Source organism: Chamaea fasciata, unplaced genomic scaffold, assembly GCF_029207755.1.
Source record: "Chamaea fasciata isolate MVZ Bird 193981 ecotype frontalis unplaced genomic scaffold, bChaFas1.0.hap1 SCAF_15, whole genome shotgun sequence".
In the NCBI taxonomy this organism is placed as follows: domain Eukaryota; kingdom Metazoa; phylum Chordata; class Aves; order Passeriformes; family Sylviidae; genus Chamaea; species Chamaea fasciata.
The window spans coordinates 2,425,251-2,448,278 of NW_027094100.1; the positions used below are offsets into that span (position 1 = coordinate 2,425,251).

Here is a 23,028-nt window from a genome sequence, read left to right on the forward strand (position 1 = left end):
CTGGGATAGTTCAAGGTTAAAAAGTCAGGAAATGGGAGATGAGGCTTCTCACAACATTAACTTTCCTGCCAGCCTCTATATCCTGCATGCTTTCCTGAACCAATTAAGCAGAAAAGATATAAAAGTGTAAGGTACAAGTTGATGAGAACAGTACAACACTACTGAATTAAAAGCATGCAAGAGTTGGAATTTAACCACGCAAGTAATTCAAACATCTTTAATTTTAAATAGCTGAAATTGGTTTTTAAGTTTGCTTTCAGTTCTTCTAGGATGAAAAGCAGCCTTGCCACAAGCACAGCCCGAGCAGATCAACTAAAAATAAGTCAGCTTTCTCTTCACTTGGAAGGTCAACTGCTCTCGAATAAGGGGACTGGTCCCTTCAGAGTACAGGGTAAACTGCCTACCAAGTATCCAGAGTAGTCAGACTAGTTCCCTGACATATTTGGGAGATTATGAACTGGAAGGCTCTGTCTCTGCTCTTACAGCCTGCATTCCTGCTTCTCTGAAAGGCTGCCTAGTGTGGGCGGCAGCAGTTTATATTGGCAAGATGCCTCAAGATAAGGAGGTGTATAGGACAAACTCCCCCCACAATACAACTCCTAGAGCAGGGAACCAATAGCTACTGTTAGAAAAAGATAAATATTTGAGATCTCAGCAAGGAGGCACTGTAAGGAACAACTGCCCTACCTCAGCATTCAGGAACACGTGCAGTGCAGTGAGCACTGGGCTGACCATCCAGGCAAGAATGATGGGGAAGAGATTTGGGATTCACTCCACAACTGGGCTTCATCAGACACTGAATTCACACCTCATGTACAGTGATTACAAACCTCAATTCTTTCAGAAGAAAACCATGCTGCTTGTACTTCTCACCAGCATGCTCTGTCTGTGAACAGCAAACGCCTCCTGCCACCTGCCTCCTGCCAGCTCCTGTGCCCTTTATTCACATGACATTTGAAGTGGGAAAACAGACAACCCTAGGGTGGAATCACTGGACTCATCTAATCTCCCCAGTGTAGAAAACAAGCACTGCTAGTATGAAAACCTCTTTGGAAAGGACAAGGGAATCACAGGAGTTTGTTTTATATGCACAAGGTTTGCATGCTGCTCTCTGGTTCACCTCCTGCTAGCACTGGGCTAATTGCTCATCCAGACAGCAGCTTTGGTAGGGCTGCCTGTTTGCTGTCTTTGCATTAATAAATGTTCTGAGTTACAGAGCTATCTGATGGTCCCAATCCCCAACAGCAACACTAGCAGGCTCTCTGGTGTGCACCCCTTGCAGAACACAGTCTAGGCAAGCAGCAAGGCATCACAAGAGCATCTTCTGCTCCTTGCCCTAAGTCAGATCAGCTGCAGTGCCTAGTTCTGAAAACTAACGCGAACATTACTGCATGGCTCTGATCCGGTATCAGCCTGTCACCTTGGGAATCTTCCCAGATAGAGCAGAACCCTGCTACAGAGGAAACTACCAAGCCACATGAACCCCCCAAGGGGCTCAGGGCACTCACAGGGCCCCTTCAATGCCTTCGTAAACTCAGCAGTACCAGGTATGAATACGAGTATTTCTGGCTGCCTGCAAGAATCAGAGCAAATGCCTGGTCAAGATGATGTCAGAGCAGTGGAGAACACAGGAGAACAAAAATCCTTCTGCTTGCAAAGCCCCTGTGAATTGAAGATACAGAATACTCACCCGAGCATAAGCACAGCCCTGCAGACTGCAATCCCAGGCATTCCTTCAAGAGTGGCAATCCAAAACTACTTCAACAGACTCAGCCTCGTGAGTTAGCACTGAGGACAGCCTCCAGAAATGAAAGTATGGCAACTCACTTCTGATCCAAGGAGGAGAAAGCCCAGGTTGCACTGCCCTCAGCTCATGAATGTGGCGCAGAAGCACTTGGAATTCACAATATGAGCTTTACTATCTACTACTGTTGCTGCAAGTGTTGAGGCAATGTGTTCTCAGATCCTGGAAAGCCATGCTGTATGAAAGTGAACAGAAATGTCAGAATAAGAACAAATTCCCAGAACCTTGAGAGAATAAAGCTTTACGAGATGTAGGCTTAGAAGGTAAGAGTATAAAATTAATAGGTTTAGTATATTTTTCATCCAAAGTAACAAACCCTTGATTTACCATGTAGCTAAGCCACAAAAAAAATCATGCCAAACTGTGTTTATAGGCAGAACTGTACAAAGCACTAAACATAGCTCAGTACTTCACACATTGCAAGGGAGTCGATACAAATCAACAACTATTGAAGGCTGCTCACGCATCTGAGGACAGCAGAAGTGAGATTTGCATCACCAAGTGAGTTTGATTGATTTACTCTCACAAACACAGTTTATTTTTAATGATCCACTATGAATATATTTTGCCAACAGATCAAATTTGTGTTAACATGGAAGTTATAATGCCACTTGCTCTCTTGCATTCCCCTTCCCCATCTATCTTGGGTAGTTCAAAGCCTACTTTACAGTCCTTCTGCCAGCTCAGAAATGGCACAAGCCAGCTGAGGATTCTGTTTTTCAGTTATTCCTCAGTTCAAAACAGACAGCATTTCTTTCCACTAAGCAGAGACTCAGCATACATATCACTTTTTCACTGCAGCTCACACTTCATGCTCCAGGTATGTGTCAGAGACACACCTTACATAGTCTCATTATTAATATTTAGCTATATTTTACTTTAGTTTATGACCAAGAGCACAGGGACCTCCTTCCTTCCAAAGGAACAATCTTCCTCTTTCCAGCATACCCTGGTGAATGTGGCTAAATCCACAGATTGTGTCTTTTTGCCGTCTCTGTATTCCCACTTTTCCCATACATATGCAGTAGGTATGGACCTCAGTCAAGCTCCTGGCTTGTCAGACAGCACAGACACCAACCAGTGTCACTACCCCCATCCTAGCTGCTCCACATTAAAAATGAGGGAGGTGAATCCCAACAAACAGGATGCATTTCATCCCAGCTTTACAAGCCAGACAACCCCAAAGGAAAAGGCCAGAGGTGCCAGATTTGTCTTAAGTATCGTGGCAAACAAAAGGGGAAGCCTTGGCACGAAGCTCAGAGCACTGAAGAAGCTGGCCAGCAAGGGCACCAGCTTCGACAGAAAAGGTGCGTTCACAGCATCCTGTGCTTTGTTCAGAAGCAGGCTCTGGCCAGGCAGCACACTGTCTCTAATCTCCCCAGATACAGCACACGCCAGCCTATACCAACCCCGACAACTCTGCCACTCAACACAACCAAATACGATTTCCACAGGAGCATCAGAGGTGGTGGCATGACTATTCATGTCACTCCTCAGCAAGCTCATTCAAAGGAGCTCAGGGAAATAAGTCTTCACGTACTACAGCAATGGGACTGTCCCCGTCAGCAGGGACAAGTTCCACCTCCCTTGGGCTGAGGCCACACCATTCCACAGGACCTAAAAACAAACGTCCCAAGGTCATTAGTACACATCCAAATTCCTGGATCCTCTAAAACTGAAAAAAAATCGGAATTTAAGTGCAATTAGGTTTTACGCAAATGCTCTAAGCTAAGCATTTAGAAAGCAATTATCAAAGACATCAGTAAATGCCTGAATTCCTCCAACAAAAAACACACAGTACACAAGGGTATGTTCCTATAGCCATGGAGAAAGACAGGTTTTATTCTATCCTCGTCAAGAGGAAAAAAAAAAAACCCACCACAAACCAATGAATTTTAAGTATCTGCTTCCAAAGCTGCAGCACAGCCTCAGCAACAGAAGTGCCACAGCCAAGCTGTAACAATATTAACATTTCTTCAGGAATGCAGCATTTTTCATTTTACAGCACATATTCATAGTAGTAAACGTTGATTACTTTTTTGCACTACAAGGGTTGCTTTATCTGCACAGTGTCACTTTCCTGGGACACGCTTCAGGATTAGAAGTACCCCAAAAGCATCCTAGGAAAGGATCAGCTTCTAGGAGATGCAGTTATTTAACCTGAATTAGCATGTGACTGTTCAAGTACATGCGCTGGCACAGGGGAGAGAGGGAGAGCTGTGTTGGATCCGCAGCACAAAGATATCGGCAACTGAGCCAGGCTAAGGGTTTGCTGCTCCTGTAAAAAGCATCTCTCCCACCTCTCCCTGCACAGCTTTTCCTTGCTCCTCTTCCCAGAGCAGCGGCTCTGCACCCTCCCAGCCCTCCCACAAACTGCTTCTGTTGGGCAGCAGAGCAGAAGAGCAGCCAGACCCTCCTGACCAGGGCATTCCCAGCCGGGCTGGGGGCACTCAGCAGTCGAGAGCATGCCAGGGACAGAGGAGCGCCAGGACGAGAAGCAGCACTGGGGAAAACCACAACCCCCCTGGCTGGTTGGGATGAGCCGTCTGCCGCTCACCAGATCTCTGGGCACCAAGCTCACAGGTGAGCTGCACCTGCCACGGAACCGTAATTAAACCCGGTCCCCTCAAGAGGCCCGGCTTCTGCAGCTGCCAGTGCTTGCCGCGCTACCGCCTTCAGGCTCATTATTACTTATAAATGCACCGAAACAGGCAAGGGCAGAAGGCGATGCCTTGGATTCACCCAGCCTGAGCCCACCGCAGCCCCGGGGCCAGCCGGGCTGAGGGAAGGCATCACCCGGAGCCGCGCTGTCAGCCGGGCTGTGCGCGGAGGAAGGCGCTCCCTCGCTGCACCTTTTCATCTCGATAACGATTTTCAAGGTCATGTTCGCTGCCCTGCCGGCTCCTCCCCGGCTCCAATGAAATCCCAAGCACGCAGCCCCGGGCCCCGGTGCTGCTCCCAGCCCCGGCGTCTCCCGGACACCGGCACAACCTGCCGCATTCCTCCGGGCACCGCTCTGCTGCCGGGCCGGCGGCACCGCTGTGCCTGTGCGGCACGCAGCTCTGCACTGAGCCTCGTCACCGCCGCGATTAACGCTGCTGAACTGAACACCGCAGATAAAAACGGGTTCCAGGCTGGGCCAGTGCCTGGCGGAGCTCACGGGCTCTAGCGGTAGCCCAGCCTGTGCACGCTGAAGCTCTTGGCCGCACCATCTGCTGAGCCTGTCTTCAAGGGCACGGCGTGGGGACTGCCCTGTCCCCAGAGCAGCCGGCCAAACCGGCCCAGCAGCAGCAGCCAAGGGGAAAAGAAGAGCTGCCGCCAGCCCAGGGCTCAGGGACAGGCAGAGGTGGTGGCACCGGGCCTGGGAAGCCCTTCTCGGCCGGCCTCAGGGGATGCAGCCCCCTCTCTTGTGCCCAGCAGTCATCACTGCGTGGGTACAAGCAGCTTAAGGACCCGCACACACTCTCCACACCACACAAGATTTTTAGGGAGCTACTGGAGAATCATACGTGCTGCCAGCTTACAAAGCCAGCTAATTATACAATCTGTTAAGCGTGTATGCGCGCACAACAGTGCTTTGAGTCATTAGAGGACGGGATTTATACTTCACTGCACGCATCTTGCTCTTTGTCAGTGCGTGCCTGGATACAGCCAAAACGAACACAAGTATCTGGAATGTCTGCAGCTCGCAGGCCAGCGCATCTGAATACAAAGCTGAGCCCTGCGAGGCTCAGACTGGCTGCTGTGACCCGCAGTTGCACATATCGCTTCTCCAAAGATAGTTAAAATCATTTTTTTACCACTGAGGATCCGGAAGCAGACTGCAGCATGATGTTTAAGCTGTATTCTGAGGCTGTAAGAGGGATGTTAGGGAGGACAGGGCAGCAGTGCAGGTGATGGGCTGTGAGGACAGAGAGCTCGGTAGCAGAGCTGTCCCGGGTTTAATCCCGGCAGAAGGGTCAGAGGGATCACGGTTCCTATGGCAGCAGCCACTCCTGAGGGCTGAGCCCACACCAGATGCAGATCCCTGGCCTAGGTGTTAGCCAGGGAATGCTGCAGCACACCAGAGATGTCTGTTCCCTTCAGTCATCACCAGTTCATTTACTGGTGCCCAGTTCTGCTCTGCAAGGCAGCAGCTCTCTCACAGCAGCCCAGGTGAAGCGACTAGGGCTCCCTTCCACCCTGCACGTGGCCAAATCATCCAGGTGCCTTTCATGCAAAAACTGAAAGCAACAGCTATGTATTTCATGGATCATATGATTTTTTTCTGGCAAGTCTTGAAGTTCTTCTGCTGAGGATTTCAATTCAGCTTCCCAAAACTCTAAATATCCAACATAACATGCCAATGAACTCTAACCACCCCAACCGGTTTCATCCACATAGCATGGCTACATCCTATGGACAGCCCTATCCTAAGCAATCACATACCTACAGCTTATGCTCATACTTTCAAAAGGATGCTTTTCCAAATCCAAAGGCACCGGATCTTCCATTTCTACCATCTATGTATTGCCATATTGCCTATTATTTAATGTGAACCCCAAAATAGGATTTTAAGCATTTGGTGCATAACACATAGAGTATTATTTTGGGGCTTTGTAACAAGTCAAGCCAAACCACCTCCGTTTGCGCATGTTTTTCTTCCCGGCAAGTTGAGAGAAGCAGGGGAAGGCACAAATCTCTAAGAGTTTCAGCTTTGACTTGGAAAATACAAGTTGGTCTTGTAATCAAATAAGCTCTTAAAATCTAGCAGAGGCCACACAAACCTAGCACAGTAGGAAATCACATTTCTTTGTGTTGTGCCATATCAAGCCTCAGCTCCTGTCCATCTGTAACAAGGTATTTTCTTTCTCTCAGTTTTCAATGCAGTGGATGTAGTCAGGAAAAGAAGATGGTGAACTACACCTATGCTCTCCTCACAAAAATAAGCCCTCTTTGTAAAGCAACCTAGCAAACAAGCTGCAGGATCTGCAGGTGCTTTAAGGCACAAGACATTTCCCTCCTGAGATTTTCTTGCGAGGCCTGGAATACCCCAGGTCACTAGTACCTTCCCCTTAAATTCAGAAAGCAAGGTTCTGAAAAACAAGCTACTTCAAAGCCCGTCTTCTCTATGCACAAACCAAATTTTTTACAGCTGACATTGTTAGAAAGACATTCCTGCACAGCTTACCTCAGTTGTGCTTTCCCTTCTTCCATCCAAATAAAAAAGGAGAAAGCTGGGGTTTTTTTTTCAGACAGTGTAAAGTAGTATTTCTTGCCAAGATCCCTCAGTAACACTTTTTCTCCATCACTATCAGGTTCTGTAGCCTTTATGTATGCCAAGGGATAAGAAGCAGCTGAATGAGTCAGTCTCTCTCAGTCAAAACCAGTATTTGTTGCAAGACACTTGAGGTAAAACTAAAGCAGCTGGGGAGGTGGAAAGTGTTATCTGAACACCCACTCCTCTGTGGGTACAGAAAACGAGGAATTCAGGAGTACAGCCTGCACACACCATGTGTGCTGCTCTCCAGGCAAACCACACCAGGCACTGTGCAAATCATCAGTTGCTTGATCTGGCCTCAGCTGAAGCTTGTTTATAACTCACTGAAGCTGCTGGAATACAACCATCACTATTGCTCAAGGCAATTACCTAAAATATCTCAGCTATTCATTTTCATCCTTACGTCAAAGCTGCGTTTAATGGATCTGACACTGTGCCTTACAGTACCATACACCTGCTATTAAGCAAGCCATCAGGAGAGCTTACAGGTTTGAAATTTGCTGCTTAACTCACTACTACTTCACCATCAGCACCTGAATGAAATGCAACTCTCATGCCAGTAATTTTTTTTTCAGCAAACAGTTTCACTGTGTTACCCTTTTTATTCTTTTCTACCCAAATGCTACACCACCAATGCAGAATTCACAACGTGCATATTAACTCACTCCCACCAGCTCAGCTAAATAAATCATTATCCACAGTTCAGCTCACCTGCAAAGATCAAGCCGAAATTCTCTGACAAACAAAGTACTCCTGCTGCCCTTGTCTAGTAACTTTAATCTCATCTACAGATTGATCCAGAGAGCCATCTTGCTATCAGGTTCCAAAATCAGTGATGAATCTGCAGAACTGTTAAAAACACAGACCTTACGGGCAGAGAGGTGTTTGAACACTCCTGCTTTCCACTAATAATGTCCTTTGTTTGATGTCCTTCTAGTAATTGCCAAATCAATGGCATAAGCAGATGCTTCTACTGCTCCAAAGCAGTGAAGACAAAGGGTGGTGATACTGCAGAAACTGCAGTGGTCAGGATGAATGAAATACGACATTGAAATTCTAGCAGTGCTTCTGAGAAAATATTGAGTGTTTTGCTAGGCTCCCAAGCAACCAGACGCTGAGCAAGGCCAACAAGCAGGTAAAATGGTGCCTCCAGTTCTGCATGCAGAAGGTACAGGGAGGACATCCAGAAAGCAGCACATACCTTTTCAGGTGTCACCTTCACCGTGTCGCAGCAGATGGAATTACAGCCCACAGCGCAGCACTGAGAAAGCATCAATCTGATATTTAAGCTGTCTGCTTTGAAAGACAAACTACAAGTGACACAGCTGCCTGGCTGAACCCACAGCCACCACCCGTGGTGCCAGGCAGGCACAGCACAACTGCACTGACAGCAGCTCAGGAGTGAGCCGTGACTTCCAGGGGAACCATGCTTGGCAGGAAGGTCACTCCCACCTCAACTTGTCACTGCTGCCAGGCAGTCCTCAGGCTGTTCCAGCTGAGTGCAGCAGCAGAAACTGTGCCCAAAAAGAGAGGGAGCAGTTTTCTGCATGCCAGCAAAATCAGTGAGGAGTCAGATGGGCACCCAGGCTAAAGGAATGGCCACCTCCCCCAGCAGGATGGCTCAGTCACTCCCCAGCCTGCTCCAGCCCTGCCAGTGGGGCTTGTGCTCAGCCCCACAGCCAGAACCAACCTCTAGGGCAAAGATCTTTACTTCTTCCACCAGTAAAATTGCAAGTGGTTACAATACTGTAAGCAATGGTTCGCTGCACCCTTCTGAGATTGATCCAGAGGCAACCACTTATAGTTACTAAAACAGGGAATAATCAAATTCACCTCCCATCCAGCCTCTACCTGCACTGCACTCTTAAAACATGGGATTGTTAATAACTTTACCTCTTCTAGCTTTCCTCATCAACACACAATAAAATATACTGGCATAAACCCAGCTCACACATCTGGTCACAGTAATCAGAAACACCACACCTCACCCACCACCCATTCACCCTGTGTGCATCTGAACTGCTTGATGGGTCCAAGTGCCCACCCTATAAAGCCAAGAAGTCACCAACTCAGGACTCAGCTTAAGGAGAACTGGGTTTGTTTAGCTCAATTTTGTGCTTCTTACAGAACTACACCAATTCATATTCTTCAAGTACTCGGCGCTGTATCTTCACGCCCTTGTGTGACCAGCCACCAGCTTAGACACACTGTTGCTCTGACAGGGCAGATGATACAAATCCTCAGTGCTCATTGTAGAAGCAACAGCTTTTCACAGTTACCTGGAAACGTTATTTCAAATCAGCTGAAGCACAGCTTTGTACAGCAGAGCCCCCAGGCACGGAAGGGACAGTGTCTCTGCCACATGCCCCCTGATCACAGCACAAGACAGCAGCAGGGGATCCAGGGCTCTTCTCTGATCACCAAGGAGCAGCAACTACCTGTGACTGAATGAGAAAAGCAAGTAAACAGGACCAAAAGGACAATTTGCTACACCTGTGGCAGCCAGAAGAATGCACATACAGCCCTTAGTGAGTTGAGTGCACTGCTCTGTCTTCTTGTTCAGCTCAATCAAAGCATCCCACAGGTGGGTTGTTACAGGAGCAGGAAAACTAAATCAGACAACACAACTTCCTGAGAGGAACTAACATCAGTGGTGAAGAAAGAACATGAGAACTCTGCTGGCTTCTCCCATCCGGCATCGATGTACTTTATATTCTCCCAACACAAAACTCTGCACAAAGGATAAAGAGCTCATAAAGCTACCAAAAGGAGCAATTCCAAGCGGAGCAATCAGGAACACCAAGAGAGTGCAGTAAGAAACACGTTGTGATGGCCCAAATACAAAAATAAACCACAGCTTTCCCAAAGGGTATACAGGGAGTTTACCTAGATGGAACTGCCCAGGCTTAGGTCCAGAAGTCTTCTTCTCTTTAAGAAGACCTCTGGTTCGTTAGTGATTGCCCATAGCAATACACAAACACCAGCCACCACAGAGGTCCAGTGCCACGTGGCCACCACTCTGCTGCACAAGCAGAGCAGCTGGCGGCTGTAGAGGGACACGGGACTGCCGCTTCCAGCTGTGACAGGATCCCGAGGAAGGTGAGGGCAGGCACAGAGCACAGAACCACAGGACAACTCCCAGCCTTATCACGGCGGTGTTAGAAGCACAGATTTTTGAGCTCTGTTCTCCCAGCAGGATGCCTGGCAGGTGCAGTCCCATTTCAGAGTATCATTCAGTGAGGTGACAGAGGGGCAAGATAAACCAGTTGCATCACCACACCCTGCCCAGGAACGCGGCAATGTCACTGAGCTCTCACCGGCTGCGCGCAACACCAGGTGCAGGCAACAGTCACTCCAGAGCAGTATTTCTCCCTGTTGGTGATGTTAGAAAGGATGTATTTTGTCTATAATACTTAAAGACTTTTGAAAACCAAAAGCATCGGCAACAGTGCATTCATATTCATCTCAGTGAAGAACTGAGGCTACATACTTTAAGGCAAATCACTTCCACTTGCACAAAGGTACTTATTGAAGACAGCCGCACTCCAAGCTGCTACTAGTTCGACTCTTTGCTTACCTGTGGGATATGAAAGTTTAGATAAAGGTTTTTGACATTAAAATCAGTTGAGAAAAACATCCTAACAAGTTCCTGAGCCTATTTGCTTTTCTTAGCATGACAGGCTTTACAATATTTCTTGCAATTCTCTGCTTCATGCTTTGTTCAAAACTTCCTGATTATACTAATAAAATAATGCCCAAAGCACACCAAAAATCATTTAATAGAGTCAAAATTAAACTATCAGATCTGTTACACCACCCAGCCTTTCCCCTCCACTAGAGAAGCATTAGAGCCTTTGGACATCTCATTTCCACAAAAAGGTTATTTAGTTCTCGAGTTTGGAGTAAAGCATTTAATCGCCAAAGGATTTGCAAATTACACATGAATATGCATGCAGCACTTCTCACCATGACATAAATCCTATTGTATATTTATGAATGGATTGCTTTGCCTCTAGCTTCTACATGTATATAAACACAGGTTTTAATCTCCAATTCCTTCCTCCCTCCCTTCTTTTTAAGAAGTTGCTTAAACAAATTTGCATTTTTGGAATCTATTACCTACAGAGTATTCCTTGCCTTTTTTTTTTTTTTTTTTTTTTTTTTTTTTTAACTCCATAAACCTCCTTCTCCCATCAGGCAAAGGGCTTACTTAAGAAAGGCTTTAAAGACCCTGTAAACATGGCCATAAGGGAAATAAGCAACAGTGTTATACGGCCTGGGAGAGAAAAAGTTGAAGCAACAATCAGTGGAAAAAGGAGTGCAGCAGAGCTGGGAACACAAAGGTATAAAATGACAGGTCAACAGCTCGCCTTTGACTACAAACCACTAGCTAGGGGGGGAGTAAACCCTCCATAAATATGGAGAACGCAACATAAATAATACAACTGTTGTTGTGAAACCCCTAATTCATACTGACATAACCTTATTTGTCCCTACACCTCTGAACAGGCATCGAGGCTGGTCACAAAGCAGCTGGACCAAAGCAGCATTTCAGCTTGTCTTCAACAAAAAGAGGTAAGAGGCAGCACTGTCATTCAGAGTTGTTGCCACACAGCTGCCCGACTACTCCAGACAAGTAATTCAAACAAAAAAGCCTTTAAAAGGTGCTGTTAAAATTATTAAATTTCAGTTATTTCACTGCAAATCTCTTCAGTATTAAATCTGACTGCAGAGGAACACTTACCAGCCACACTCCATCAGAAGCGAGCGCCACAACGGATTTCCAAGCATAAAGTTTACAGGCGTGAACACCACTTGGGCGGTTCTCATTTTTGTTACTACACACAGCAAAACCCCAACACCGAAACAGGAGCTAACTACACCATATGCCACCTTCTTTCAAGGACCTGGTGCCACTTGTCTCTGGTCACAAAACGGGAGCAGCCTCCAGGCCCATCCTGCTGCCTGGCGCTGTGGCAGCAGCCACAAAGACACGAGGGGACGTGGTGTGACACAGGACCAAACCCTCCCAGCCCAAAGAGGCAGCTCTAAACCAGGCTGTGAACTGCAGCATGCTCAGCTGCAGGCATGTGCTCCTCCACTCATCAAGGGACCTTTTCCTGACAGGAAGGAAGAACCTTACGGCACCTGACCCAAACCCCACAGTGACTGCACTGGAAAGGATCCCCAGCCCAGCCGTACTGAAGATGCAACACAACTTGTCAGAGCTGCCATCCAAAACTCCAGGAGCCTGCACCTGGGCAGCAGATAGAAAAGAAATCAGGAAGCACTCTGGGGTATTATCTACAGACTACTGGACAAATAGAGAATAAAGATGAGAAAATTCAACACAGAACATTTGCTTTAGGGATAAGAGTGGCATTTACAAAAGATGTGTGAAAACAAGCCTGAGGGGAAGACTCTGTGTGACCAGTTCAGTTGTAAATTTGTTTCTGCAAACTAACATTTTTATCCATGCAACCGTTTTGCAAATGACCAGCCAGGCTCCTGCCATGCACCTCTCGCCCTTCCATCCACACAACCTTCTCCTGAAAAGAAAGCTTAAAAAGGAAGTGAGAAGTACTGCCCACAGAATGTAAGAGAAGCAAATGAGATGTGCTTTAAGAAAGTATTCACATTCAGGTTATGCTTTCATTAGCATCAGGCAGATCATGGCAGAAACCCTCTAAACTGAATTATTAGTAAGGCAGTTGTATGAGAAACTCACCACGGCTGCCACGCAGCAGTCAATAAGCAATTAACAGATGACAGTGTATCTACCTGTACTCAGAATTACAGACCATCTCAGCTGAGCTTTCACATCCAAATTTAAAAAGCAAACCATAGAAAAGTTAAGAAGTCTAAGACGTCTTACAAAACTGTAGTGCCACAGAAAACCATGGGACATGGCGGAAGCCGTGACATTTCACTTCCCTCCACATACAGATTAAAACAAGACAGAACAACACTCACTGAGGGCTGCAAAGAGATCTCTTTGCCAGACAAATCAGCCCATGTCTAGAATACTGGAAAACTTTTTGAGAACCAGCTGTTAAACAGCCTAAAGCCTTCCATGTATGTGTCCATACAAGAATTAAACAGTCCGATCAAGGCAATAACTTGTGTTAACTCTGATGATTAGACCTTGTGGTGTGACTTAAGAAAAGACAAATAGCAAACCTGGCTTACTGCCTTGCTGGCTGACAAGCTGTTTAGGTTAGCTGGATGTGGAGATGACTTCAAGGAATTTCAGAAAAATCTAAACAAGTGGGTCAACTGACAGCTGAAGTGGAGAGAGACCAGATGTTGAGAAATGTTGAATAATATACTGAACAGGAGAGTTTAACCTCCTTATTCTCTGCAGGGTTAACACACCGCTAATCAAATACACCTGGGCATCACCGCATCCATGCTCCAACAAAAGGCCTGTTCAAAGTGATGATTTAATTTCACGTTTAGCGATGCCAAAACTCTGCAATACCAAATGTTACTCATGCTGAGAATATTTACTTTTTAAAAAAAAACACAATTCAATATGAAAAGCTCACCTGGAATTAGATACAGTATAGGTCATCAGAATTTAGATAACTCTTACTATTTTTTCTAAAAATACCCAGCACCACCCAAGGCAGGCCACCAGCCTGAGACACCTCACAGGAAACAAGCTGGATAATTCACAGAGCTGCATCACATGAGGCAGCCAAATACTTTCCATTATCATCCTCACCCAAATCCCCTTAGAGATAATTTGGATAAGCAGCTCAAATATATATCCTCAGAGTTTCAAACAGTCCAACAATGGAGCCAGCGTCCAGGATGAAGATGTCAGGAGATGACAACCCCTCTTCACTCAGGGGCCAGCTGCCCTGCTGTGACAGGTTTCTGCTGCCAAGCCACGGTGCTAACCTGCCTGAGGGAGGATGTCCCATGGGATTCATGCACCTGATGCCCTGAAGGCTGCATGGCCAAGGGGACAGCTGTGCCACCAGCACGTCTTCTGGCGGCTGCAGAGCCTCAGCTGGCTCATGACATCCAAAGTTGTGCCTAGCATAAGTAAAATTAACCACTAAATTATCCACGGTATGGTTTCGCAGAGCAGTTCTGAGGTTACCTACATTTTCCTGTGCTGCTTGAAGGGTCCAGAAGGTTATTTCACCCACTGCTGTGTTCCTCTGCAGGCCATCTTCCCTGTGGGGTAGCGCTGTGAAGGATGAAATAGCAGAGAGCCCTCTCCCTGGCAGGGGACTGCCCTTGCTCTGAGTACAAGGCTATCAAGGCAGTTGAAAGTCACATATGAGAAATCTGCAAGCTGTTGCGGGGTCATTTAAAGCAATAGTTTCACTTACACTTCGGTTCAAAGTAGCTGTGTGACCACCTTACATCTCAACTCTGCACAGAGCAGATATGAATGACTGCCTCTTGCAAATCAATACTGTTTATTGCGTGCTTTAAATCAATAAAGCTTCCCTCCATAGAGTACATTCTTCTAAAATAGTAATTAGGCATTTGAGGAGAACCAAACAGTTTCACTAAACAATACCATTAGTCCTGAAACATCAGTTTGACATCTCAGCCAGAAAGCACTTTGTCAGAACTAATTAATCCCTACAGCACCTCCATGAGATTGAGAAAGCAATTCATCTGTTTTTTAAATGCGTTGGGTACTTGTGCTGCAGAACATCGTGGCTGGGGTGGAATCCATAAGTATCAGCATAAACTGAGAATAAACCAAGCCAGGAGAACCCATCCAAGAGCATGAAAAAACCAGAGAACACTGACAGCTGTAGGATTTGGCTTCTTTGCATCTTCCTGTTACACACCAAACCTCCTGTGACTGTCTGGAGAGCCTTCCAGATGCCACTTCACTGAATGAGTGGCACTGAAAAGCAGTTATTTTTCTGCGGGGAGCAGTTTTGCCCACTGTTTGTTCAGCCAATTATCTATGCATGTAGCTTTAAAGGGAGGAGGGAACAGTAACCTTAGGCTCTGTGAACAAGAACTGAGCTTAAACTGCTCAAATAAAGCCAAGTCCTCGTTACCACAAGCAAAGCATGCAACCTTACTAAACAGGTCTCACCAATGGCAAGCAGCCAGCGTGAAAAGTATTCCTCTCCAAGGAAGTGGTCAATCTGCATAGCTCTCCTACAGGTGCATGCAGTAGCATTAGTCTACATCCCTCCACCTGACTGTGCCAAGCTGCTGCCACCCCTCTTTACTGATTAATTATTCCAGCTAACACTTGCCCTGCTGGTGCAAGGCTTCCAGGGTCAGCCAGCCCTGGCACAGGGAGACCAGCAAGGCTTTCCCAAGCCAGCTGTACGGTCTGTCCCTGTCTCTGAGAAAGGCTTGAAGGTGTCCCATGTGGAACAATGAGCGCCAAGCCCGGCCCAGGACATTTCCCTGGTGCCAGATGTGAGCTCAGCAGCGTCCGTGACGCGGGCAGGAACGCGCCGTGGGGCGGTGACGCTGCTCGGAATGCTGAGCACACAGCAAGGACAGCCTTGGCAGCCTGCAGACACCTCCAGGAGCACACAGCAGCAAGCATTTCCTAATAGACTCCTCCAGCAACTGCGATTAGAGCCAGTCCCAAAAGGTGGAGTGGTGGGTCAGTGACAGGACCCCCCCACCCGAGCCACCTAGCAAACATCACTTCGTTACGTACGAGTGATTTCATTAACCTCCTTTGGACAAATCTTCCCACGCCTTCCAATAAATTTTCTGGCACAATCTAAGGGAGTTTAAATCAGATTCAGACATGGAAAACTTTGCTGCGAACTCATCTTCCCATAACTGTGCTAGCTATGAAGGTGCCCTCTGAAGAATATCTTTAGGAGATGCTCTGCCTCATTGCATGGGCAATAGTGAAGAGTATCTTTAGGAGATGCAATTGCTCATTGCATGGGCTCCAGCAAGTGAAAATCCATTCTTCCTGTAAAACTTGGTCAGAAATCGTGGGGCAGAGCTATGCACCTGGGAACACCTCCTCAGCTGGGCTGGCAGAGAGCCTGACCAGGTCGAGTGCCTGGGGACAGTTTCACAAGTGCACCCTCAGCAGCACTCCCGGGTTGCCACCAGAGCCAGCCGCACTCCCACTCCTCCAAGGCTCCCAGCTGTGCCACCACGAGTTTCTGCACCAGCACACACAACCCGGATCAAGTGCTTCTGTAAGTGAACCCAGACAGCAAAATGGCACTTTTGAGCCAGACCACCTCCCAGACCTCACTCCCTGCACTGATACAGGGTTTTACCCAGGCAGAAGCAGCAGCTTAAGGTGACCCAAACACAACAGCACCAAGCACCTGCCCCGGATGCCCGACACTGCAGCCACCTCTCCCCTGTCATACCCACATCTTCTGGAATTTACTAGCCAATTTCCTGCCATTCCACTGGATGGAGATCAAGATAACTATGCTGATATGAAAATATACGACCTACATAGGGACGGAATTGTTGATTCCGTTGCCAAGTAAGTTTCTAGTCAGTGGCAACTTCTAGCTTCTCATGCTGTCAGTTTTTGAGACAAAATTAAAGGCTGAACGTGTGAGCAAGATGACCTTGCCAGAGCAGAAGATAAAGCTCAACCTACATATTTCTAAACAATGTGATTTACGGAGATTTCTTCAAAAGCACTTCTGATCCTTTAAGACTCAGAATTCCCCAAGATGCATTAAAAAGCTGCTGAGCTGAACAAAGCCTCACATTTTTCCATTTTTTTCTTTCACGTTCCACAGAGAAGCAGGATAAAATAATGCTTTTTGTCATTCTAAAGACACTGCCAACATCCTTGTCTCTACACACGTGTGCATACCACACCTTTAGCAGTGATGCCCTTGTTAAAAAGCATCACACCTGTTGTTTTCAGTTCCCTCCCCAGTGTGAGGTGAGCTTACACAACTGAGGATGCACACTGGCTCTGAAGGCAGTCCCTGCAGTCTTCAAAACATCCAGGCTCGTCTCTGGAGTTCAGGGGGGGGAAATAAACCCACCTAACCACCCCCACAGCCCCCCCCCCCCCCCCCCCAAAAAAAAAATAAAGTCTGATCTTTTATAAATGAAGCAGTGTGATGGATGGATATCAGCTCGAACCCACTTTTCCAATTTACAGGTACATCCTGAGCTAACTCATCTTGGAAGACACTTGATATTAACAAATTAAAATAATTTCAAGTGTCACAATAATCTTACTTGCTATCCTTGTGTCCTTATGCATTAGCACCTACATAAACCAATTACTATGGGGAAAAAAGTGAGAACAGCACAAATCCTACACATTAGGACACCTGTTCTGAGAGGTGGCATTTGGATGACTTTGAAGACTGCAATTTTGTCAGTCCCTTCTGTACTCGTGGAAAATGGTCATCAGCAGTTTCTATGGGCACACACTGAGCTGCCTGTTCCTTATAAAGCTGTCAGCTATTTTGGGGAATGCAAACAGGAGAAAGCAGCAGATTCACATATATATGACAGGGTGCTTAGCTAGATACCAGCAAAGAAAGGCAACAACAGGCATCAAACTAGCAGCCTTCAGCTGCATGACCTATGCTGTTGGCACTGATGAAAGAGCATTTCTCTCCCCTGGTTCTTCTATCTTGGAGAATTTTTCTCTCTTCTCCTTATGCTTATTGATATTCATCTACAGAAGAGCACAACGCCTTTTATTCCTGCTGCCTTTCATTGCCCTCCCTTCTTCCAGCCCTTTTATTTTTAAGGATTCTCACATTTAAGTTAGCTATAGCAGCTTTATTCCAGTCATTAAAGTTATTCTACATTAAAGCAAGTAATCCGAGGAGTAGAGAGTTACATACCAATTTTCAGCACAACGCTCACATTTCTAAATCTTTAATAAAGGCAGTTTGTAGACCAAGTGTGCAGAGCAGACTGGGGATGAAAAGCTTAAAGATCAGAATAATGCAGGGGAGACAATACTCTGCAGCATTTCTCATAAAGCCTAGAAGGGCATGGCTAGATGATGGTGCTCTCCATATTATAAGCCTGGCTTTTCTCCACTAAAATCCTCGGGCTCAGCAAAGCTGAATCTTCCTGAGTAAACAGGTGGCTCTAACTATTTTAAATACACAAGATCTTACATGTGACCACATGCACTGGCCCTCAACCTTGGCAAATCACTTCTCCAAAGCTCTGCTTTGGAGGTTCATACTGGAAAAACCTCCATGTGGAATAGGAAGGGAATTTAGGTAGCAAATGAAGAATCTGGGCTTTTACTTAATGAACAACTCCCAACAAGAGATGTTTGGAGATCAAACATCTCCAAAATGTTACAGCAACAAGAGCCTTCAAGAAATGAAGGGCCATCAACTAAGGCACTGCTGCCTCCCAAAAATCTGATGCTGTTCAGTTATTTCACCAAATTTAAGCTCCAATTGCTCCTATTTCAACAGCTTTCATTCTTGGCAGGAGTCCAGTGATAGAAGTGAAATGAGAAGTTCAGTCAGCTCCATCTAAAACAACGCAGAAAAACCTGCTTACACCACCAGGCCAGTAGGAGAGTACAACACAAATATTCAAGAGTGGGATGGATTATCGGGCATGGCCAAATTTTCAGTGCATCCTGAAGCTTCTGTGTTGAAAGGAAAGGAGAAGTTAAGGAATTTATTCTCTTACAAGACAGTGTGAAGGAGAGTAGAACTTCCCCTAAACTTGGTGTAAAGAGCCCAAGGACAGCACAGCACTGGAACAGAGATCCCCATCTCTACTCCTCACTCCTGATGAAAGCTGAAATCTCACTCAGGGCACTCTGCTGTTCAAGTGCTGCTCATGCTGATGCTTATGAACAGGCAGCAGCTGGTGCTAAAGTTTTGAGACACCACTGGTATTTTCTGTTTGGCCACCAGCACAGCAGCTTCCAGAGCAGATGCACCCTCTGCGTTAAGAAAGCAACTGAGACAGCTCTCTGGCACGGTTTACCAACTGGTATGTACTGGTGCAGACCTGAAAGGTCTGTTTTAAAGCTTAGTTTTAAAACTAGGAATGACAAATTTTCTCACCCAGCTCAATAAGGTTTGATCTCCTGTCATGCTGTATTCAATTCCTGAATTATCACATTATTAACAGATGTACCAAAAAAGTCAGCTATGTGAGCTTCCTCTTCAAAAGGGAAAATACAGCAGGGTTTTGGTTTTTCCCCCCACTTGTTCAGAAGAACTGCCTTAGAGCTTTTTAACCTGAAATTCCTGTAACGCAAAGTACTTTGATTCTTTTCTGTTACACCACACCACAGGGACAGCAACAGTTAAATCACAAAATTCTTCAGATTATTTAATCTCACATGATTTCCCAAAATGCTCCAACAACCACAGGTATCTCAGGACTACCCTCAGTCTTAAAAGGTACCAGGTAAAAGTAATCTGACATGCAGCTGCTTCAGCCAAGGCTCCAGGCACCTGAGCCTCACTCAGGTCAGCTCTGCAGGACACTCAGATGCCACCAGGTGCCAGGGACCTCTTCCTGGCAAAGTCCAACAGCCCCTCTCTCCACAGCCCATCAGCAGGACTGGAGTCGTGTGTTACACAGGAACTGGAAAAGCACCAGCCCAGCTTCTGATTTCGCAGCCCAAGGGCAGCAGAGGTCCCACCTTTCACCCCCTGCCTCCCCTTCCCTGCTGCAGACCCCCGTGTGCCCACAGCCAGGTCTGCTTCTCTGCAGCCTGTTAAACAAACCTCAGCGGGACTGCAAACCTGCCGTCACTAAACAGTGGGATGGCCCATGCCCTGCAGCTGGATGGTATCCCTGCTCATGTTTATTTCCACTAAATTAAGCTAGAATGAAAGATTTAGGGAAGGTTTAAAAACCTGTGTTCTGTCTTTCACTACCAGTTGCTACTGGCTGATCAGGTTTACAAAGGTCCCCACTGAGCTGGGTTCAGAGTGAACCCTAACAAACCATCTTTCTCCACATTCCTCAAACTTGCATTTCCACAGCCATGTTACCCAACATCTATTGCTTTTTGCTGGGTTACAGACAGAATGTGTAAGCACACACTGCAGCAAATTCACAAACCAGTGTCGCAGCTGCAGCAGCTTTAAATAGGACTTGGAAAAGGCCAACCTTTCAAACATTTAAGTTTTAAAATAGTGCTAAAGCACAATGCTCAGTGCGTATATCCAAGTTCACTCCCCTGCAGGGAGCAGGCATCTTCTGACCTGAGCTGATGAGAAATCTCCCATCAACTGGTTTTCACAGGCAGTGGTAATTACTTGTGAGAGAAACTTTTCTCCTGTATGGCAGAGGAGAAATTCAGCTCCTAAAAGCTCACAGTCCACCAGCTGATGGGTAAGTGCTGTGTCACACAGTTGTTCAGCTGTGGACCAACAGACTCTTCAGAACCTTGCAGATTTTCAGGGGCAGTGTCCAAGGCAGGTTGTTCCCTCGGTAGCACTACTGGAAGATGACTCAGATGCAAAGCTCTCAGGGCCACGTGTATTCAGGTGTATTTCTATGCGCACAACAAGTGTCATGTGATAAGAGTTATCAGAATGTGTCTGATTATTCCCCTCTAGCAGTGGTGAGCAGGTAATGATTCTGTGACAGCTCAGTACACATGGCTAAATAAGGCACCCATTTAGTCATTTCTGTCATTCTTGAATCACTAACCAAGGACACACAGGAATTTTTATAAGCCTGCATTAGGCCTATTAGATTTCTCTCTCGTCTTCATTCTCTGGACATAATAAGGATGCCAAGAGAGCATTCCTAATTTAAACTTCCATCAACTTTTATGAAGGTTAAAGAAACACCTTGGAACAACTCTGTTATGGGCCCTTCTCAACCACCTTCCTAAAACTGAACTCCCAGATGAGTTCCAAAGCCCTGGCTGGCAGCAGGTTACATTTGTGTACAGTACACACAAGGATTATTCCTGGAATGCAGAACACGCCTTGAAATCCTGTAAAACTGGACAATCATTCACTTCCATGCTTAACAAAAAAACCCATCTAAGTAAACAGAGAGAAGGCAAAGTCCTGACATCCCACCAAGAATGGAAGCCCCTTCCAGGAACCGATCGCTGGAGCAAGGGGAAGAAAGGAACACCAATTCAGAAATCGCACTTTCTGCCCCACAACAAGGAAAGCGCTCACTGTCAGATGGGGAAGCGTGTGAAATTTATCAATGGCAAACGGCATAGTTCAGTTTCTTGGAATTTCCAACTCGTTAGGATGGATTTCTGAGTTCCTGTTGCTGGGAACTTCAGCTAACAAAGCATTAAAGGAGAAACTTAAAAACTTCTAGTTTCAGTGGTGACCCAGCAGTTGAGCTTCCTGCGCGTTCAAGCTCCCGTGCTCTGGCTCACCATGACTGCCTCAAGCAAGGAACTACAACATGCTAGGACAGAGTGTCGCTTGGAAATGACCTCGGTCTTGAGCAGCACCCCGCTTTCTGTTTATCTTACTTTTCTAAGTGAGGGATGCAGGAAAAGAACTACTCAGAGCAAGCAGGAGCAGGGGGATACCGCAGGGAAGAAGGCGGCAAAGAGAGGCGATCAGAGACACGCCCTGAAGTCAGTGACCTCCGCGATGGCCAAACTCGACTAAGGCCACGTAGCTGCTCGCAGAGGTGGGCCACGATGCGGGCCAGGGCCCGCCGACACCTCCGCGACCCCGCCTTGTCCCTCCGCAGGCACCGAGCCCCCGCTGCTCCGCCGGCGTGCCCGGGCCGGGCTCCCAGCCCCGCAAGGGCCGCATGGCCGCGCCGCTCGCAGCCGCGGAGCGGCGAGCGCTGCGGGTCCGCAGCACGGCCGGGGCCGGCCGAGGAGAGAGCCCAGAACGGCCGCAGCACAACTCGCCGAGCCCCCTCCGTCCGTCCCCTCCCGTGCAGCGGGCAGGCGCCACTGCCCGGCCAGGCCCGCAGGTAACGCCACCACCGTCCCGCCCTGCCGTGCAGAGCCGCGGAGCCCGAGCGGAGCCGGGGGACGGCGGCAGGGACCGGCCGGACTCAGGGGGAGCCGCGCCGGGCTCTGCGCGCACACCGCCACCGCGGGGTCCCCGCCCGCCGCCGCCGCCGCCGCCCACCTGTCGCGGGGGTCGACCCAGCTGGTGGTGCGGCTGCCGTGGTCGATGTAATACACCTTCCCGTCGTAGTCCCGCGCCTCCTCCCAGCCCTCGGGCAGCGGCAGCTCCTTCCGCGGCATGGTCCGCACCGCCGGCCGCGCCGCCCCATGCACCGCCGCGCTGCGCTCCGGGGGCCGCGCCGGGGCTCCCCTCCCGCGGGCAGCGCGCAGCGGTGCGGGGGCCGCGCCGGCCCAGCCGCGCAGGGAGGCGCCGCCGCCGGGCAGCCTCACATGCCGGCCCCGCGGCGGGGGCGGGCCGGGGCGGTGCGGGAGGGGGGCGGCGGCGGCGAGCCCGCGGTCAGCGCTGGGCGCGGAGCCCCGACCGCTCCGCCCGCTCACGCCTCCATTTCCTGCTCCGCCGGCGGCCGCACCGCCAGTCCCGCGGCGGCACCGCCCCCGGCCCGGCCACGCCCCCGGCCACACCCACCGCCCGCCCACACCCACGGCCGCGCCCATCGGTTACACCCCCCATGGTCACGCCCCCTCGGTCACACCCTCGGCCACGCCCCCGGCCCCGGGCGGGTCCCTCAGGCGGCGCGCCCCCGAGCGCCCCGTGGCGGCCCCGAGGGCCGGAGCACCGGGCCAGGGCCGGGGACAGCGCCAGAAGCGCTGCCCTGCTCGGCCCCTCCGAGGGGAAGCGCCGAGGGCACAGCGCGGGTGGCAGGGAGCGGATCGGGGCTGCTCGGTGCCCTGGTGGCATCGCACGGACGAGCGCAGCAGCTCGGGCCCCTGGGCCAGGAGACGGCCCTGTCCCTCGGGTGGCCCGGCTCAGCCGTGGCGGGCTCCCCGCAGGGGCTGGCGGGGAGCCAGGAGCCATCGGAGGTGACGGGGGTGGCTTTCTGTGGGTTCCAGAGGGAAGGCTCGCGGCAGCTGGAGCGTGGACACACTTCGGAGCATGGG

At 48.6% G+C, this 23,028-nt stretch overlaps 1 protein-coding gene and 1 long non-coding RNA gene across 3 annotated transcripts in view; both read right to left on the reverse strand.

The window, feature by feature from the left end:
* WWC1 (WW and C2 domain containing 1) overlaps positions 1-22,357 on the reverse strand; it is a 66,277-nt gene extending 43,920 nt beyond the window's left edge. The window contains exon 1 of one of the 2 annotated variants that reach the window (XM_066196842.1): positions 22,091-22,357. In XM_066196842.1, coding sequence (XP_066052939.1) covers positions 22,091-22,209 — 119 coding nt within the window. In that variant the 5' untranslated portion in view covers positions 22,210-22,357. Of the gene's footprint in view, positions 1-1,690; positions 1,714-22,090 lie in introns of those variants that run through there. The other variant, XM_066196843.1, reaches the window with a different exon arrangement.
* LOC136297153 (uncharacterized) lies at positions 8,756-12,931 on the reverse strand. Its single transcript, XR_010723107.1, has 3 exons — positions 10,555-12,931; positions 10,382-10,436; positions 8,756-9,508 (listed from the first exon to the last, which is right to left on the reverse strand). It is a non-coding gene; the product is annotated as an uncharacterized lncRNA (long non-coding RNA).
* Positions 22,358-23,028: the final 671 nt, after the last annotated feature.